Source organism: Falco punctatus (genome assembly GCF_963210335.1).
Source record: "Falco punctatus genome assembly, chromosome: Z".
In the NCBI taxonomy this organism is placed as follows: Eukaryota; Metazoa; Chordata; class Aves; order Falconiformes; family Falconidae; genus Falco; species Falco punctatus.
The window spans coordinates 60303107-60324686 of NC_137586.1; the positions used below are offsets into that span (position 1 = coordinate 60303107).

At 35.4% G+C, this 21580-nt stretch overlaps 1 protein-coding gene across 9 annotated transcripts in view; it reads right to left on the reverse strand.

The window, feature by feature from the left end:
* The window catches only part of FBXL17 (F-box and leucine rich repeat protein 17), a 277159-nt gene that overhangs the window by 183352 nt on the left and 72227 nt on the right, over positions 1–21580 (reverse strand). For 8 of the 9 annotated variants that reach the window (XR_013924857.1, XM_080371967.1, XM_080371966.1 and 5 more), the window contains 2 exons: positions 16792–16899; positions 6566–6696 (listed from right to left, as the gene is read on the reverse strand). Coding sequence is in view for 8 of the 9 variants with exons in the window: in XM_080371967.1 (XP_080228093.1) it covers positions 6566–6696; positions 16792–16899 (239 nt within the window). In the remaining variant the exon portion in view is untranslated. Of the gene's footprint in view, positions 1–1465; positions 4398–6565; positions 6697–16791; positions 16900–21580 lie in introns of those variants that run through there. The other variant, XM_080371968.1, reaches the window with a different exon arrangement.

Here is a 21580-nt window from a genome sequence, read left to right on the forward strand (position 1 = left end):
GCTCTCCATGAGGTCACAGTTTCCTTCAGGGCACATCTACCTGCTCCACCATGGGGTCCCCCACGGGCAGATATCTGCTCCATCATAGACCTCCATGGGCTGCAATAGGACAGTCTGGCTCACTATGGTCTTCACTACAGGCTGCAGAAGGATCTCTGCTCCAGTGCCTGCAGCACCTCCTCCTTTTTCACTGATATTGGTGTCCGTTTCCCTCACCCTTCTGTTGTGCAGCGTCTTCTACCCTTTGTAAATATGTTACCACATAGCTGCCTGCCTCAGCTTTGGCCAGCAGTGGGTCTGTTTTGCAGCCAGCTGGAACTGGCTATCTGACATAGGAGCACTTTCTGGCTTTTTCTCACAGAAGCCACCCCTGCAGCCTCCCTGCTCCTAAAATGCTGCAAGAGGACATACTGGAGCAGAGGAATAGTGTGAGGATAGAGTGGCAGAGATGAAGTCTTACGGACTGACTGCAGTCCCTGTTCCCTACCGCCCTGCATGGCTTCAGGGGGAGGCGGTCAACAAGCTGGGAATGAAGTACTGAAGTTGAGCCTGGGAAGAAGGGGAGGGTGAGGGAAGATGGTTTATTTTTCCCTTTTTTCCTCACTATCCTACTCTATTTTTAATTGGCAATAAATTAATCTGCTCCAAGTTAAGTCTTTTTCGACCATACAGTAATTGATGAGTGATCTCCCTGTCTTTATCTTGACCCACAAGCTTTTCCAGCTTACTTTCTCCTCCTGTCCTATTGGTGGGGGGACAAACACAGAAGGGACAAGAGAAGTGACTGAGCAGCTGGTGGGCATCTGGCAGGCCACCAACATTAACCCACCACTCTGGATTATTTCATAAACACTTAAAAAAAAGAAATGACGACCCAGAATTTAAAGTTGATAATTCACCAAAGCATGCCAATTATCTTTCTTTGTCCAACTTCTATGCTGTATTTTGAAATTAAAAAAAATCTGACAGTCAGCCTCAAATCATTTTACAAAACACATCTGCAGGGTGAAGCCAATTTTCTTACAAATTTCATTAAAAAGACATTCAAAAGAATAAGTAATTTTAAAAGTAAAATTAATTTGTGTGACATTATGTAACTTTTTACTGAGTTCAAGTTTTTAATGTAGCTGACTAAACACCTGATAAATATGCAGAGAACTCAAAGGAGATCATCTTTCAGATAACACTGAAAAGATGAAATTAAATTAAAATTAAGAAATGTTGGTATTCACCTAGAATGGTTCATGACTAATAACATATAAAAATACAGTTACTTTTCTGGAAGGCTCTACTATACCCCCAAAATCAGATTATACAAAACGACAGGAATAAGTATCAGTGCTCCTGAAGTACATTTCCACCTCAGTCAGATTAAAAGTGATGAATACTAAGATACTCTATTAGCATTTGTAGGCACCACAGATAAAATGAACATCTTTGCCTGGGCAAAAATATATGCAAGCTGAAAGCTTTATACATTTTTATTTTAGAAGTCATTTTATTAAAATAATTTCCACATCAAGTATGAAGAGGCTTACACTTTCAGGAAGATAAGATTCATTTTATTACATTTCTTGAAAATAATTCTAGCATTCACTAATCCTGCATTTTATTAATAATATATTCTAAGAATTGAGCTACTATTTTGATGCTTACATCTGCTCATGAAATGTTGGGCCATTCACATACACCAGCAGTTCTGGGGCTAAACACAGTAAACTCATCACGTGCTGAGACTATCTTCAGCATTGTATCATCTACCCACAACACATCCAGATCACAGCAGATGCTCCCAAGGCAGATTACATGGCTTCACATGAAGTCATGGTAGGCAGTCAACACAGATTTTTTTAAACACTTATAAAGCGTATGGAAGACCACATTAACAATTTACTGTGCTTAAGTAACAACGTAGAAACCCCCATATGCTCTATGCCAACAAGTATGATACCCAGTCCTGAGAAAACAATGCTGCATTAGTGGCCCAGTAGAACAGAGCAGATGAAGCCTCTTTCAAAGGAGAAAATGCTCCTTTCTCCTGTGCTGCTGTAAACATTTTGGTTTTCAGGCTTATGGTCTGGCTTCCAACCATAGTTCCTCTGAATGTCTTCCATATCTTGACTTCCTGACTACTACCCCTGTCAAAAAGTCTGTATTTCCAAATCCTGGACTCCAACCAGAATCCTCACCAAGTCTTAATCATTACAGTATGGGGAGACTGTCCCATTACACCATGTACTCTTTTATCCAAAGCAGTATTTCATGAAAGCACTACAGAAGGACAGCAGTTTTCTCAGAACTTGTATAATTAGACCAAATCAGGCTTCCCACCTGTGCCGAAAGCTCAAGGAGGAACACATAAGGCTTACCCTGCCCCACATCACTAATCAGAAGTCTGATGGCAGTGACACTACTAGAAGGTCATCAACCTACATTCCTTGCTGATTCACTGTGCCATGCAGATACTGCTTATCTGCCTCCAAGTCACAAAACACATCTCACTCTCAACAACCTCCAGGTGCTCTGCAAATCTCAGCACCTGCTAACAAAGTCACCTACAATCAGTGTGCAATAATTTACGTGACAAATACAGCTCTCTTGACAATTACTACAAGAACACATGGCACTACCTACAGAAGGACCAATGTTCTCAAATGGCTGGGAAATTATTGTCCTGTGGCTTCAAAACCAATCATTAATTTTGTTATGCAGGTGGAACCTTACCGCAGATGACTGGCAGTGCTACAGCACCAAAAAAATATCACTGTAGCACTAGGTAAAGTTCCTTACCTTATCTGCAGTAGTATATATGCCATGATGTTTATTAGAAGAACCACAGATACAATAGGGGCTAGCAAACATCCTCAATCCTATACAAATATTTCTAAGGGAGTGTTTTAGTATGAAGGATGACTTATGGAAGCAGAAATACTCCAAAGACTTGACTGTCACTGCACAGCTCTTAAATGTCTACCTATAGGTAAATTATGTAATACAGAAATCAAAGTGAATTGCAACTCAAGGCCCACAAAGATAAGATCCACAAAAAAAATAATGTTAGATTACTTGCTGCTTGCTCCTTGGTCATTTATGGATATACTACATGGCAGACGTCCCTTGAACTATTAGAAAAATCACACACCCCTGAAAACTGCCAGTATGTCATACTACATTTTCCTCAATCCTCCATGAGATTTATTTCTACATGTCAGTATTTTTATTGTATCAATTAAAAGTCAAAAGAGCAAATGCAGTGACCATTAAGACAACTTCAAGGTCATAAGGTTATTCAAATCAAGCCTTAGGATATATTATTCACACCACCATGTACAGAGAACTCATTTTACTCCTTTCCAATTGCAAAGACCTGAGATAATCTACTCATGATGCATCCTAAAAGAATTTGCAAGTTTGGTTTTGTTCCCATTTTACAGAACTAGTAGGACTGTTTCTATAACATATTTAACCAACATGACAAATAGTATATGAAGCTTTTGAGGGAACTGTAATTCTTTGAGAAGAAATCATTATGCTAGATTAATAGGTCTTTTTTTGATCTTGCTTAACTCGCAACTTTTAGAGCCTTTTTTTACAAGTCATTATAAGGGACCAAGTTTTCTTTCGTTTTAAAAATAATGTCAAAAGTATCTCAACTGAACATACTGAACATATTTTTTGCCTTAGGTAAAATTAAATTATCTTTTACTGCCCTACATAAGCCTTTGAGTTGCATACTTTCAAAAACAAAAATAGCTTTAATCAAAATAGAGAAATAATAGTTCTTGTTAATTACTGCACGTGCAAAAGAATCACAGCACCAAAAATCTTAGTAAGTGCCTGCCATGCACGAATCTTGTTCTCTGTAATTCAGATACTTTCAGTTACTTAGCAAGAACTGTAACCATCACAGCATTAGATCCAATACTGTGTCACAAGCAAGAGAATGCTATAAATATTCTGGGGCCACAGATTTCCTTATGGAAGAATTGTTATGGATTCCTGGAAGCAATAAAGAAATCTAAAACAAAGTTTTAAAACCAATGGTTTACTTCCGCTCTAAAACATACCAATAATCAACTACCGCTAAGAGACAAATCACAGATACCTCTTTAAGCTATACCATTTTTTTTTGAGAACTTTTTTTTCTTTCTCCCTTGACTTTGCAAAAAGGAATGGAGGGAAACAGTTTTCCAAGGCTTTAAAAAACAACAACAACAACAACAACAACAACAAAAAATCCCCACCAACCCTTAGCCATTCTAAACAGAACAAAAAAGTGTCCTGTAAAGTTTGAAAAAATTCTGGAATAGAATCCCTGTGTAGTTGGATCTCAGAAGTAAGCAGGCTCAATAACGGGGGGTGGGAGGTGTGGTGGTGAGGTGGTAGAACTGATCTCTCTGTTTTGAAACAAATAATAAGGTAAAACATTAGACTGCTACTATCTCTTATGTGTTAGCAACAACAATAAGCAAAAGGTTTACTTAAGGGTATGAAGATGCAAAATCTCCTCTGACATCCCCTCATGATTAGGAGCCATCAAATAAAAACAACAAAAAAGATAAAGTTCGCCTTGCCTTAAATGATTAACAAATTAATTTACTTTAAATCAACTTGTTTTTTTACCCAAGGTAAGCACTTGAACAGTCCTGTGAACATCTGAAGGTTCACTCATATCCTCAAAGTGAGTATGCTCATAACACTCTGCTGAACCAGTGTCTACATTGATTAAACCCCAGTGGTTGTATCACATTCCTTTTACATAGTTTTCAGCAATTCTTAATTCAGCATTTAGGAGGAGTAGGCAAAATTAAGACTAGTATTTGGAGCTTCATCTCACTTGTAAAACAGAAAAACATACTTGAATTGCCAAATGTCTGCCTATGAATAAGATTTAACAAAGGCACTATTTTCTAAATTCTCTCTTTGCTTTTTTAGCTAGAAGCTAATTGAAATAACTAAACTTAAATTCGTAGTCAAGTTTTAGTTATCAGTTGTATGTTGAAAAAGTACTGACAGGTATAATTAGAAATAGAGACAAAATGCAGAGAACTACAGAGACAAAAGTCAATGATCTAAAAGTTTACATACAATAGCAGGCTATCTGTCATTGCTAGAAAGGGTTTCCTTTTCTTTTTAAGCTTCATAATTTAACTATATTCAATATGATGTTTTAGAGTTATATGCATTTACTTAAAAGATGTATTTCTTATTCTAGTAATTCTAGTAATTTCAAGAATACTTTGGCGTCATTTTGGATCATACTTAGCACTGTCCTGCTCAAAACATTCATGCAGAAAAGGTATACTATTTCTAAGCACTTTAATTAAAACCTGTAATGTGCCTGTCTTAAATTTACATTTTTCTTATTATTATTTTTTCTGACTTACTTTAAAATTTTCCATTACAGTAGCCTTATTCTGCATATGAAAATAAGACCCTACAGACAGAAAGATCTGAGGCAACTAAGTGCTTCCAAAACTTGTGAAGTTGCATTAAGGGTCTGACCTAAACCTACAAAAATCAAGAAACAGTCTTAAAGGCTAAAAGGAGTTACAATAAAAGTTCAATCATACTTCCTGTTTTCACAGCTGAATTGTAGTATTTTTAGAACATTATACTTCTGCCGAAGTCTAGATCTCATTTACACTTTAGCGAATTCTTAAAGACTTCAGAAAACATTGAAAGAGAGTATGTTAGAAAAAAATCTGCAACCAAGGGGAAGAAGTGTAATTGCTAAAACATCATTCTGGTTAATATGAAACTGTTTTAGAACCCCTCTCTGTTAAAAGTGTTTCTTTCATTTTGTTTAAAACACCAGTTATAATAAACCAATCTGTCCTAAGTAATTCAAAATGTTCTCTTCTGCACACCTTGAGGTAGTGGCTTTCTCATATTTTCTCATTTTAAGAGGAAACTTCAGCTTTTTAAATTCTCAATAGTTTTTTCATTTTTCATCTAATTTGCAACAGACTGATATATCATCTGTGTGTATTTATTTAATGTTAAAATAAATTAATCAAAAGGACAGAATGCATCAGGATAGGAGGTATTCAGGTCAAAAGGAAAAGCCTGAAGTAATACCCCAGTTATTCTTTCAAATCTCATCCTGGCAAGTCTCTCCCCCAAACAATGAAGGACTTTTGGTTTTCTACAGAAACATGAATTCCACTAGTTAACCCACAAGCAGTTTATTTTTCCTTATGTAGTCAAAAATATGCTTCATTTTTTGTATGCATATAAATCTGTTTAAATCCTAGCTACCTACAGAAGGAGTCAATTCCAATTGTACAATTCAATGACACATGGTAAAGAGCACATTCTCATTAAATCTACAGTAAACAGATTAGTGCTGCCATCTAGTCATAAACTTTTCCTTGCTACAGAAATGTACAGTCTGTAAAATACATCTAGATGATTTAAACAAGACAAGCAAGAACAAGCACTCAGAAAACACTGCTTGCATTTATTGATCCCCTGCAACCCCCAAGCCATGAGGAATTATTCTCAACTAATACAACCAGTTAAATGTACCTTATACTGGTTTTAGATGCTAAAATGAAGTTACCTGTCATTAATGATCCAGTTCAGACACAGATTGAGGGAATTAAGGTTTTTGCATCTCTTTACTATTTCCATCACTGTTTCATTGTCCAGTTCTGTGATATGACGTAGGTCCAAACTGGAAAGATTTCTTAGCTGTTGAGACAAATATAATAGAAAGAATTGATCTAAAATCTGTTCTTATATATAACTGCTATAAAAACTGTTACACTTCTTGGAATCACGTATAATGTGTGTGAGCTAGTCAAGACAGATGAAATTACTGTATTTTTATCAGAAAGGAAACATATCAAAGATATTAATAAACCCCAACTTTAGTAAATCTGGAATTCAGGCACTCGGTGACTCCATGAAATCAGGACACTCTCATTCATGCTCCAATACATCGACAATAGGGGCCTACACCTTCCTCCTTTGGTATCTTACAGTCCATATAGTTAAAAGTAGCATACCAACTCATTTAGTTACAAGAAAAGCATAGCATGGAAGGGAGACAGCACATTTGTGCTTACATTCAAATGCACATGATTAAAGACTCCAGAGCCTAAGGCTTTCAAACTAAGTAAATACTACAGACTCCCTGAAAATAAAGAATTTTTACGGTAGTCTCACTTGTGCAGCCATCAACAACAACTTGGATATTCTGAACAACAACAGTTGGAGTCACAGAACAGTATGATTAAGATTTATGCACTGATTAATCTGATTTATTACTATTGTAATCATTACAATGTCCTTCAAAAGTAAACAAAACCCTCTTACTACTTTTATTAGCTATGGATTCAAAGAAGATTTTTACAGATTTCTGCAGTATCCTTGAAAAACAGATCAGTTTAGTCATAATAACCTCCAAGTGCTGTTTGCTTCTTAAGCTGTCTGAAATAATCTCTGTTATACTCTGGAAAAATAATTGCATTAGGTAATACTGACACTTTAATTAAACCTACCTTCCCCGCAAGAGAGAAAAAATAATCCTATTCAGTGATTTAAGTCACTAAGGATTTGCTTAAGCAAAGGCATACAACTGAGATCATATAATTGGTCCACTTCAGTAGTTAATTATTAAGTCAGTGCTGGGGAGGGGGGGAGGGAGTGATAAAAAGAGATGAAAAGGAAAAAAAATGAGGACTTCACATGTAGGTAGTCTTTTACAGGAACAGGTGTTTTAGTGTTTTGTTCCAGAAGTTCTTAACATTCTCCAAACTAAAGCTGAAGATAAACCACATACTGCTTCCAAAAATTCTGCAGATCAAGCATAAGAATTAAGGAACATGACCCAACTTAAGGAGAAACAACTCCAGGGTACATCTACAGGAAGTAAGACAGTAACATTCCTATTATTAGGATACTACTACAGGTGTACGGTGGAGCTGCTTGTTGCAATCCCATACAAACTTCTGATAATCTTACTTGCCTATTAGGCATAAAAACACACAATGATTAATACTGTGTTGGTAAAATGGACAGATTTTACCAGCTCTGTCTCTCTCCATTCCATATGTATTGCTCTAGCAGGAGTTTAAAAGACTTGCCTTCTATGCACCCAAAAAATGCTCACAATCAATCCCTCATTTTTTCTGTACAAGTTACAAGAAGGTGCTGAAAACTTAACAGCAACTTGAGGTTCCCTCACCTCCATACATAATAACACCTCATAACATTCCTGTTAGATACTTTAGCCTTTATACTATGTTGGCAATAACAAGAATGATTCGACAATTCAACAATGGGTATGTTCTATGACAGTAAACCAATATTCACCAGAAGACCTCAAAGACGCAGAGAAAATCTTCCCATTAAAAAAAAACCAAACAAACCACAACAGAAGTCTTAACTAAAACACATGTTCTTTCAAGACAACAATCTTCTTATATCCAGGTGACAATACTGATGATATTTTTGTCATACTCTAGAGAGTAAAAAACATCAACTTACACTGAAGACAAATTAATGCATGGAGGTCAGCGCTTCTTTAAATTTCAGGCCATGTTAGACATTTAAGTAAGAGGTAACGGTAGAGTATCTACTTTATTGAGGCAATGATGAATGCAGCAGAAAGAATTTGTGATTTCCCAGGGAAAACGGAGACTTTTGCATTTGATGGGTAGACTCAAAACCAAAATTGAATTCCTAGTATTCCTATTGACCAAATTAATAAGGTTTGCAAGGTAGATTTTACCCTTTACTGTCACAGAATGATCATTCCCTCATTGTTTCCTTCCTTCATACGAGTAATGATCTACTATTATATTCACTATACAGTAACTCAACCATCACTTGCCTTTTTTACAGTCACACTCACTCGTTTGAAACAGCCTACCTGACACCTGACCTGCTCGGTAGGTTAATTCTTCTTTTTATCAAGCATAAGAGTCAATCCAGAAAACCTTACTGCCTTTTGAAGTTTGAAGAGACTGCCTCAGACTGATACAAACTCTTCAAGTGTAATTTGCTCTATACAACCTCACTATTGCCATTTCAGACGAGTGAATGACTTCGAAGAGCTGCAGAACTGGATACACACTCCCTTAAGTACTGGACCGTCTGACATGATTTTGTATCGATCTGAACATAGCAGGTGAAAAGAATACCCCTTTGCCTATTTAAATCAACGTCTTAGTACCGGTCAGAAAATTGTTATAAATGGACAGGTAACCATTTTTCATTAAAAAAAAAAAACAAAAAACAAAAAACAGGATACATACTTCAATGACAAATGTCCCATTTAATATTTTACCTGAAAAAATAATCTTGAGGAATTAATGCTACAATGCTGAATTCTTTATTAATCACTAGTATTATAAGAAAATGGCAAGAAAAATTATGCAAGTTTTATATTCTACCTCTAACCCTCACATTTAAGGTGGTATGATATTTTAAAAGATTAAACTTCTCTGAAGTGGACAACTGGACAGTTGAGATGTTCCAATCTTCAGTGCATGCATGAATCTTGAGATTAAAATAGCATAATTTTAATTAGCATTTTTCCATAGGAAAAGGATATTCTGTGACTTAAATACTCAATCTTGGCGCACCAGGATGAATAAATTTTTTCTTTTTCTTCCCTCTCCCCCCCATTTACTTCATGCAGCTATACCATTTTATTGAGCAATTTCAGGGCCATTCTTCTACAGATATTCACACTTTCTTGCAACTCTTAATTTTATAGCTCTACAAAGAATGCTCAGCATGAGCAGAATTTAAACTCTGAACTCAGCTCCAGCAGCCAAAATGCTTTAACTGAACGAGGAATATTTAATGTGGCAATAAAACAGACAATGGAAAGAGTAGACAGAGGGCTTAAAAATATGAAATAGAAAATAAAATACAAGAATTAAGAGAAAGCAAGAACAGTTAAACTAATTGTGTGTGCCACATACATAAACAACCTTACTGAAATTACTGAATATTGACTCAGTGTTAAAATCGTTATGAGATAGTATAATAATAGCATTTAAATTTCAGAGGGAGCCTGGTTAGCTGAATGAGATTAGAAGGGAGCAGGATGTTGGTCCCTTCCTCCCAGTCCTACAGACTGAATTGACAGCCCAGTATGTGAAGGTTTTCTGAGGAGATTGCCTGTTACAATGTACTGAAAGGGAATTGTTCCACTGTGAATGACAGATGCAAAAGAACCACTGAGATCACAAAATGGACAAATGAAGTTTGAAAAACAGACCTTCATGTCTTTTAAAAACATGTTAAGATTAAAAAATTAAATACTATTATTTATAAGAAAATACCTACTACTTTTGGATCTCAAATATTTCAAATCATTTTTGTTCAACACTCTCGTTAGTTGGTTTAAATGAAATTTTACGGCAGTTGATATATTCAAAGATTCAGAGATTATCATACTATTTGTGTGCCTGAATGTTATGGACTTCCTAAGACCTCTATCTTGATTACTAGAACTTGTAATATTAAAATATATGCAATGCTAATCAAGAAGCTAGAGCATTTGAAAACTACCATAACAAAAAAAAAAAAAGAAAAAAAGGAGAGAGAAAAGAGGCTGTTCAAGTTTAGGATAAATTTCCTATACTTCAGATGATAAAAAATTAGTATCACAGGTAGTTTTTCAGTGTGGATGTATCAACTCCTGTGCATATTTAGCTGTTATTGTAGAGGTCTATCAATATGAGCATGCAATATTTTTTTTACTGTTTTTTGTTCCCCACATTCTTCCACAATTCCCGTAGAGATCTGCTTCCTTAAAAATCATAGAATAGAATTATATGCCTTTAAGAACGAGTCCAAGCATAAACTTAACACTGCCAAGTTCACCACTAAACAATTCACATAAGATCAACCCTCTTCAGAACTAAAGCCAAATTATTTCTGAAGGAAAGTGTTTATAAGGACTTAATGAGCTTTAAACTCGCATCTTTTGCTAATTAAGCTTAATTTTCTTGATGCTCTCTGTGTATATTTGCCTTCAGGGAACAAACTGCTCTCTAATTTAAGCCCCTCAAAACAAATATATCACCACAGGATATAAAAAATAGCAACCTGAGAAAACTGCCAATCACATTCTTTTTATTATATCAATAGAATCTATAAACTATTTTTTAAAAAGTCACATACATTAATTTTTACTTAAGAGATTCAGTAACTGAACTATGTTATTGAGATACACTGTGTTCCTGAAACAGTAATCATACATGGTTTAAAGAATTGGAAAATGATTTAATGGTTACTGAGGAGACTGTTTTCCCATAGACTGATTTAATGTTCCGCATATGCACAACTTTTAATTTAATTTCTTAAATATTACAGAACATTGAGCTCCCATTGCTTAAATAAAAAATACACATTAAAAACTTGTGTCATAAGCACATTTAATTTGCATCACTCACAATAAAGCAAAACAGAAAAAGTCTGTTTTGAAGAGTATAGGTATTTGTAAAGAACCTTGCCTGAGAATAAAAGAAAATATGTGTTGATTAAGGAAATAAATTTGCCTTTAGAGTCCTTTGTTTTGTAATGTACCACAGCAAAACACAATACTAAAGTGGATGACATTTGTATTCAAGCTGCTACTCCTTCCAAGATGATTGATAATAATAATTTGGGGTTTGATGTATTGCATGTATACTTTTTACAAGTCATGCTACAACAATAAATATATTGCCCTCCTTTCAAACATAAAGACCCATTGCAGAGGAGCTACTTGTACACATATATAAACTGCACATGTAGTACCTGTGTTACAAGACTCACCTCCACTTTATAAACTTTAAAAGCTGCCGTTGAATTACACTATTGCTGAGTCATAGTTTACCCTCCCTTTGTGTTATTTACTCTCAAGTACCACTAAAGAACCTTGGCTTTTTTTTTTCCTGGAAAGCTTCACACCCCCATAGAGCACTGAAACCCTTTCAACCATGCAATCATTCTTCCCTACAATACCTTTTTTACTTCATTGCAACTTGAAAGAAACTGCAGTTGGGTACAACTACTAGATCCTTAAAAATTATTAGAAGAATTTCTTGTTCATTCAACAGAATTGTTAGCTTTAGTTTGACAAGATGTAAAAAGGTTCCCTTACAGAGTCTATAGCACCATGCCATTTAAAGTATCAAGCCAATCCTCACAAAGAATTTCCCAACACCACTACGTTCAGAAATTACTTACTGACTTTTTCCTATGACTGGAAGACTAGCATTTAAAAAGGCATCTTATTAAATGCACACAGATTCAAATAAATCATATGCCATCATATGAAATATAGTTCATTACATAAATTGCTTAAAAAAAAATTGTTTTCTCTAGACCTAGCCAAAGAACAATCATGTTCTTATATAGGAAGCATGACTTTTTAAGAATAGAAGGTATGCTGAAATGTTACCATACAAAGAGCAAAAAGCTGAGCACTTCATGTCAAGCCAAATCAGTTACTAAAGGACCATACAGTACCTCAGTTTAGAAAAGGCTCCTGCAAAAATCAGTTTTCTCAGGTGTAGAACATCATTACATATATCTCTCAAGCAAATAATGTCTGCACTGAGCCCTAAATATTTGCTCTATAAATCTGAATTTTGATTGACTTCATACTGGCCACCAACTAAGACGCAGGGTCAGTTAGATTGGACATGACTATCAGATAACAATTATGAGACAAAGAAAGAAGTGAGATCACATTGTTCCAAAAAAAGTTCTTAGATAAACTGACTCCATGTATTGGTGATTAGAAGAGTAAGTTAGAACATTTTTCTATCAAGATGTTGTCCAAGGATTCACACATATTTAGATGAAAACGTCGGTAATAAAATTTACCTGACACAGACTGTCAGAAATACATGGTAAGAAGCAGAGATGAGTTATACTGCTAGAAAGCAACTACTCTTGTGTATGTATCAGAACTCAAAGGAAGAAGCCAAGGAAGAGGCTTGGAAATAAAACTATGTCTGGATGCTGAGATTTGCTGGTGCCAGCTGTTGAATTTCTGTTAGAAGTGCAACAATTAAATTGCTGAGAGGCAATTATCACAGGAGGGGAAAAAAGACCACCACTTTTGGGGCCCAAGTTACAAAATTAAAAACCCACTACTCCACTAGTTAGCATATAGAGTTTCTTTTTCATATTTAGTTAATGAATAAAAATGACCCAGTGTGGTTACTCTGTCTTCAATGCAATTACCTAACATGCATAGGTACTTTGCACATTTCCATAGGCCTTCATGCTTACAGGAGAAGAAGAAAGTGAGAAGTGAAAAATAACCAGCAAAAACTCTTGAAAGAAAAAAGGATGCGAGGAGAGGAAAGGAGAAAACAAGAAGAAAAAAAAACAAAAAAAAAAAAAACACAAATGATGCAGGGAAAGGTAAGTAAATAATAGAATGAGAAAAAAAATAAAGCAAGCAAACAATAGTTGGGGATGTACTGATAACAGAAGATGAAAAGTTCAACACTATATCCAGTATATGTTCTTCCCTCCTCCATAGAAACAAAGCTGACACATGTAGGACTAATTTTTCTAATAAAACAGATCATGAAGATCTTTTGTGACACTTGTACAGGTTACAGCTACAAAGAAAAATAAAACATTCTACATCACCAGAACAAACCACTGGTTTCAATTGGGAGTATAACTGTGAATTGCATATACACACACTCACACTCCCCCTCATTCCCCTTCTCTCTCCCTGTGTCATGCAGTGCCTCTCATCTTGGCCAATAATCACTATTTACTTTAGGTGCATTTTTTTTTTTTTGTTTACAATAACTTCAAGGAAAAAAGGCAGCAGTGTGATAACATGGTTTTGTTCAAGAAGTAAGTTTTGTTGCATGTCATTATGTTCAACATAAAAATAATGAAAATAAACCCTGAATGTTTCTTCTTTTTCTAAAATATGTATTTTCTCTACCATACTCCAAAATTAGCTATTAAAATTGCTCTGTGATTCAGCAGCACTGTAATTCAGAATTTTCAAGTGCCACTATTTTTAAAGACAGCTAACATTACCAGGGGGGAAATACAGTAATAATAACCCACTCACTTTTTATACATCCATCAGCCTCAAAGCAATTTTCCAACAGAGGCCAGGGCTGTTATCTCCAGTTTGCACACAGGAAGCAGGACAGAAGGGAACTAGCTCTGCACAGCCTTGCAGGACACACTCACAGGCCACGTAAAGCAAAAATCAGATTCCACATTCTCTAAGAACACAGGACTGGAATTACTACTATGCACATACAAAGTTCCAGTTAAGAACTCAACAAGAAAATGACCATAAGAAATACTTGATGGTTAGAACAAAAATAATGATGTCATCAGCAGATCAGTAATGAAAAAGACAGACCCAGGAGTTGAATATCATGTTGCTCCTCCACAGGTATTCGCTTTAATTCCCTGCTGGAGTTTATGTCCTCCAAAGAACTGTAGAAATGGAACATGTCTGTGCCGGATGCTTCAGTGCAATTCAGTTTCTGTTAAAACTGCCTACTGTACTATGAGGAAGTAATACCTGACAGAGGAGCCACATGGAAGCACTGCTGAAGTCACTGCAGCAAGATTAACCAGGTATCCCTTGTTGGTAGCTTCAGAGTAAAGCAGACTGAATTCCAATACCATTGCCCAGCCACTGTATGACTGGGAACATCTCACTTCTTTTTCCCCCTCAATATATGGCAGCACCCCACTTGCCTGTATTGAAGTAGCCATCAATGTAAAAAATACCTCATTATCATGCACAGAAGTCATCTGTATGTGAAAAAATACTTTGCAAACCTTACAGAAGATGTCATATCACTGATTCAAAGAATACTTTGGGTTGGAGGGGACCTTTAGAGGTCATCTAGTCCAACCCCCTGCAATGGTTGGGGACATCTTCAACTAGATCAGGTTGCTCAGAGCCCCATCCAGCCTGACCTTGAATGTTTCCAGGGATGGGGCATCCTCTCCCAGTGACCTGTTCTAGTGTGTCACCACCCTTACTATAAAAAATTCCTTCCTTATCTAGTCTGAATTTACACTCTCTCAGTTTAAAACTATTACGCCTTGTCCTATCACGACAGGCCCTACTAAAAAGTCTGTCCTCATCTTTCTTATGAGCCCCCTTCAAGTACTGAAAGGCTTCAATGTCTCCCCAGAGCCTTCCCTTCTCCAGGCTGAACACCACCTAGTGTTCAGGATTATCACATCACTGTCTTTGCAGCGTCAATAGCCTACAGAAAGCTTCTACTGGCACAGCTTCAGGGAAGGAAATTAGAATCCCCAAGTCTCAAATCCCAACAAAAAGCACGTGCACCACTTACTTACGCCATATGACTTTTTCCAAGTTTATGCAAAGCACTCTTTTAGTTGTTATTTTTTGAAGGGCTATGTGCAACAATGTCACTCCTACGTAAATGATTTCGAATAGTTTATTATTATTAAACCACATGAAAATCAGAACTAAATGTTAATAAGAAAAATCAAGATCTTGACTTTTCTTTAATCAAATAAATGGTATTATATAGTCACTTCGTTGAAGGATAAGACATCTATTAAATACTCAATAAATCTAGGCCGGAATAATGCAGCAACCAAAGCATGCGCCTGAAAAGCAATCTGTGTGGGAATTTCCCACAAAGCCTTGGACTACATAACCCATCTGTCTGATTTCCAAATTATATACCCAACATAAAAGTAGGAGGTATGTAAATATAACCTATAGTCATACATGCATAGTTTTCATAGGACATGAAAATTATTGTATTATTCCTCTCTCTCCCACAGATAAATACCACTTCTACACATCATCTCAGTATACACACAGTCCTTTCCAAATTGCATCCTTCGAGGTGCTGTAATTTCGCCATGCAAATTAAATTCTCTGGCTTTTTCTTTTTGCATGTGTTCCAAAATGTTTTCAATTCTTCTGTATTTTCAGCTACTGAGCTGTCCTAGGCCAATGAAAATATTTCGCAGATATGCTGAATGGTTCTGTATAACAACACAAGAACAGCACAGCTGCATCAAAAAGACCTGTATTTGCTTCAGGCATGTTCTGTTTTCACTAAATATGCTCTCCGCTTACTACTTCAAGGTCTCTTTAACCATCTTTATGTTTACCAGAACTTTTCATATTCAATATCCATTTCTACAGTCATCTTTACAAGTTTTAAGCTCCATTTTCCTACTTGAACATTTATTCATTCTTAGCTATAAATAATAATTTATCTATTCCAGATGCATTTTAGTTCTGTTCTCCCTCATGTGTGCTTAATCCCTGAATCTACTTTCAGTTACAAATTTAAATATGCTGTATGTCCACCTCATCCAGGTCATTCATTTTAGTGAACACTTCCATTATTTTCTGCAGATTCACTCAAGCTGATTCTCCCACACATCACTCCTCTTACATAAAAGAAAATCTGTCATACTATCGATGTTAAAATACAAAGATGGACATAAACAAAATGTATGTGCATAGGGGATATATTGTTGTACTAAGGGTCCTGTCTAAATCTCTGGCAATAAGAATTCCACACTTCCAGTCACGGAACTGTCTTGTTTGCAATGGAATCTGGTATAACTAGGCATTTTAAAGACTTTTGGCCTGAGCGGTTTACATAGGGAATTCTGAATGTGTCTGCTCAAATAATGCAATGTTCATTTACCTTGTACGATTTCTATCCATGACTGTTACTCATCGTATGTATACAAACTTACCCTGGCTGATACCTGTGGTTTGGCAATAGTCAAACATACTAATGACGAGATAAAAGTAGCTACAATACTTACATTAGTGAGGTGAATGACTCCTTTTGATGTAACAGAGCAGCCCATAAACCCAACATACTGTAGCTCAGGACAATGTTCAGCAAAAGCTTTCACAGACTGATCCGTCACCTACAGAAAAGATACACAGGTAGCAGTTGAATAGGTGACATAAGCACATACTCAATACAGTCTAACCAGTTTCTCCGTAACATTGGCAAGCTGCTCATTAATACTTCCATTACTATTATCATTACTATTAATTATTTCAAGAGTTTAAGAGAAAACATTGAATATGCACACACATCTATATAGGTACATGAAAAGGAAAGAAACAGTCTCTGACAGATATGGATCATCTTCTTGAAGTAAGAGAAGAAATGGAAGAAAACAGAGAATGATGGCCACAAATTCAAGTATTATTTTCATCCCATTTATCTGCAAATACCCCAAGAGACCATTCTATTTACTATTCCCATAAACTATATAAAAACATGAAAATGTTAACAAATTTATGTTATTGCTATCCTGCAGACTCATGCTATAGCCATCATTGACTACACAGAATTTGAATTGTGTGGTATTTTAAGTTTATATTCCTTTTCTAAGCATTTTTGCTAAAACAAAGCAATAGATGATTTTAACTTGAAGATTATATTACATCTGTTTCCCACATCAGGCTTGTATATCATGGTAATATACTATTGCGTCAGTTATCAGTTGAAAGCTACCTAGTTTATTACTTGGTTTATTTATTTCTACAACTATTTTTTCTTTATAGTTAAGTTTGCCTAATAAAATTTAATAACTACAAAACACAATCCATTACATAAATATAATGCTGTGCAGGTAGACTAAATATTCAAAAGGACAATTTTGTGAACTCTGTGAAGAATGTAATATTGACATGGGTATATGTAAGATACCTGTTTATCTTCCTTTAAATACAGTGTTGATTTTTGGGGCGGTTTGGTTTTGGTGTCTTGTTTTGGGTTTTGGTTGTTCGGGGTTTTTTTCCTGCGAAGTATATATTTCCAGTGTAAATGACAGTAATGCAAAACTCTGTATTGATTCTGGGACAAAACCTGCATTTTCCAGTCAAACTGCTCAGGAATGTCTCACTAAGTGTGGAATTGAAAGTCCTGAACACTGAGGACATTCTGAGATTGTAAGGATGCCTCCTTGTTATTGTGGAACTCAGAAACAAAACAAGTTTTGAAGTATCTAGTCCACAACTGAGCCTCAGGTGACAACATACATAGGAACATCATTCCTGCTATGCTGTGGATCACCTTTACCTACAATTCCAACTTGCCTGACCAACATGTCACTTAACTGCACACTGGCAGTTATATTGACTTTGGTGAAGACTCTAGCAAAATGATTTCTGAGAAGATAGCCCAGGGAGAAAGGAGGCCAACAAGACCATAGATACACCACTGCATGTAAGCTGTATTGGTATGGGGATACTGAATACGGTTATCTTTCTAACACAGCTTTCTCAAACCAACAATTTCACAGTGAGGAAATATTTTTATTATTGCACATCTGTCAAATAAAAGTAAAAGGCAGGCCAAAAGGAAGGAAAAAAGGGCCAGCTGAACAGATTCAATCACAAATGGTGTAGTGATCATGTTGAATCTGCACAGACCCATTTCTCAGGTCTGGAACAAAACACCCAGTGTAGTAAGAAATTTCTTCTTTGATTTTGATCTGACACGACCTTACATTTTTATTTTTTCATACTCCTCTCAGCTGAGGACAGCCACACCAACTATTTGGGAATTTTAAGATACTGACTACTAAGAATCTTTGACAAATACTATCAGAAGTCAAAGACTCACTGATTTGCACTATTTAGCACTCTACCAGAGGGGAATGTTTTGGAGAAGATAAATGAAATCCTCTGTTTCAGCTAACAATCAAACAGGAGGACCCTTTGACAACCCTACCCTCCACTCTCTACAGAGGATGACAGTATGGTTCTCTGTGGCAGACAGATTTGCCCTAACTAGCAAGAAAATGCAGTAAAGAGAAATCAACATAATAAATGCCTAACCTCACAAATTCATTACTGAGCTTAAAACTTCCAAATACAATTTCTTACATATAGCTGACATTTGGGTACATGAAGACTTTAAAAATTCATGTCTTGAATACAAACAATAAAATTAGTGTGTCTTAAAAGATTTTCTGTTCATTATATGGATTTTTCTGCATCCTAAACAAAATTTGTGAAAATAGTTTTGGTAAAAGTTAGTAAATTATGACTATATATTAAATATTATACAGATTAGTAGTGAACATTTTTAGTGCTCGTTAGATATGCAGCATCTATCTAGTCAGAAGAAGATTTTTCATTACCTGTGTATGCCTCGTGATTTTTCAGGTTTAGAAAATACTATTCACAATCTGTCAAAAGTACTGTGAGATTACCTGAATATTCTTTACAACTACTGTGTAGAAATCACCACTTTTCATGAAGTGAAAAGACACTTCAAGACAGGCATTTTGCTACTGCAAACGGCAATTTCTGTTCTTAAATCTTGACTTAAGTAAAATAGCAGTGCATTGAACCTATTGCTGTCTTTTAAGTTCATTTCATTTAACAGATCCTATCTTTTGCTGTCAGCCTCAAAACTCCGCAACTCTTAACACCTAGAGAAGCTGACTTCAAGTTTTATTGGGAAACACTGTAAACATTTTCTCAATCAGCACTGTAATCTCACAGTCAGCATTCTTTACTGTAACAATGTCTAGGAATACATTACTTCTTTTTGAGACCCTGTATCATTTATAGCAATTGATATTTTAATAATGTGACTGCCACTCAGACAGCCTGTAATGAATGCCACTTGATACTCTGGTTAGCTACTCTCAACACATGACTACACTCTCCTGTGATTCTATTAGTTGGGAAGGAAAATATACATATATATTTCTATATATGCACACACATGCTTGCAATTTCACAAGAATGGCTTCATATAAAATGAATGTAAGATAGCATATAGAAATAACAGATCAAAACAGTTTTAAACTAAGTATCCAATGAAAAGGTAAAAAAAATTAGGCTGTTTTGTTCTCCTTTTTTCAGGGGTGAGGGACAGTAAGAACATAGTAGTTTGGAATTTGTTTATAAACATATGTGTAGCATTATAGTCAATTACCTAGTTTTCAGTTAGAGTAATTGATATTTGAATCCTATCTGTCCTTATTTATACATGGCTCAAAAAACATATTATAATAAGGTTAGTATGCAGAAATATTATTTTTCATTAGACCTATTTTTATAAGGGAGGAATAAATGTAAGTTTCAGACAGATCTGAAATAGAAGCAACAAAGCTAAAATTAAATCTCAAGTAACTTTCTAAGACTGAAAACAACTATTCTTCTGTTATTTAGACTTTCCTCTATTTTATCCTCTGCAGTGTCTAGTACAGACAGCTAATATACATTTACATTTTAACTCAAACATGCAGGCCAGCTCACTATTTCTACTGTAAGTAGGTGCCAGAAAAACCTCTCTTATTGTATGAATGTGCTTTATGCTCCCAAGAGAATGCCTGTTCTGCAGAATGAAAAAAAGGTAAGTCACTGATGAAAAAAGTGCATGGAAAGTTAGCAATGGTACGTATGCTATGATTATGGAATCTTAACACTGTTCCTTTGTAATGCAATATGGAATTGTATGTTACATTTTCCTCAAAGGCCTTTCCACAACTCAGGAGACAGAACAGATACTTGAAATGTGTTTTATAAATATGGCTTCTGCAAACTAACAAATATTTTAAAGTATGAACAACTGAGGTACTATACAAACAGATTAGACTAGCATAATCTAAAAACAGATTACCATAGAAAAATATACTGCAGTTCTACACAAATGACCTTTGTCAACAAAGATACAGAAATTCACACCCAAATCTTTTATAGATCACAGTACTGTTCTTCCAAGAATCCTTAATAATTGGACTGTCTAGTCGACCTTCATTGACTTTCATTCATCCTGCCTTGCTTGATGTTAGTCTTGCTTTGAAAAAGTAATATAGGATGATGAGGACAGATTTATAAGTTATGCACTAAAGCATTGTGAATGGGAAATAGGCTGGTCTGGAACTAATGGCACAGATTTTGCTCCTATTAAAAAGATCTATGATAAGTAAGATATGGTTTAATCATTTTCTTTTTATGTATTGAAGCCTATTATATATATGAATTCCAGTTCTGCATTGTTTTAAAGAAATTAAGTATTTTTACTATTCAGAGTTAGATTCTCTAAGTATTAGTTTATTTTACAATCTATTTAATAACTTAACAGGCAGAAAGGAACAGTTCTGAAGCAAAGATTATAATTCTAAAAGAAAGTTTGAGGTACAACAATATAAGACACTGAAATTCCAACTACAAAGAGTCACAATTCATAAAAACAACCTCAAACAGAAATAACTGAAAAAGAGGTAGGAATGTAAATAGTAACTGGCACAGAATGAACACCACATTCTCCTATTTAAACAGGTGCACTGCAATGTAAAATTCTAATGTGCAATTTTGTCTACATAAAATGCATAAATAAAAGTTTGCAAAATATGTAAAATATTCCTCAGGTGTTTTTCTTCTAGGAGGCTAAACCCTGACAGAGTAAAATATGTTTTCATGTAAGCAGACAGTCTGCCATGAATATAATAGGTAAGTATTCATTGCAGAAGTCAACTGTAACACTAGAAGCAGCCCCTTTTCTCCCAATTCCTTTACTCCATAAGCCTTTACCTGTCTTGGTCAGACACCAGCTTAACCATACCCACTTTTGGG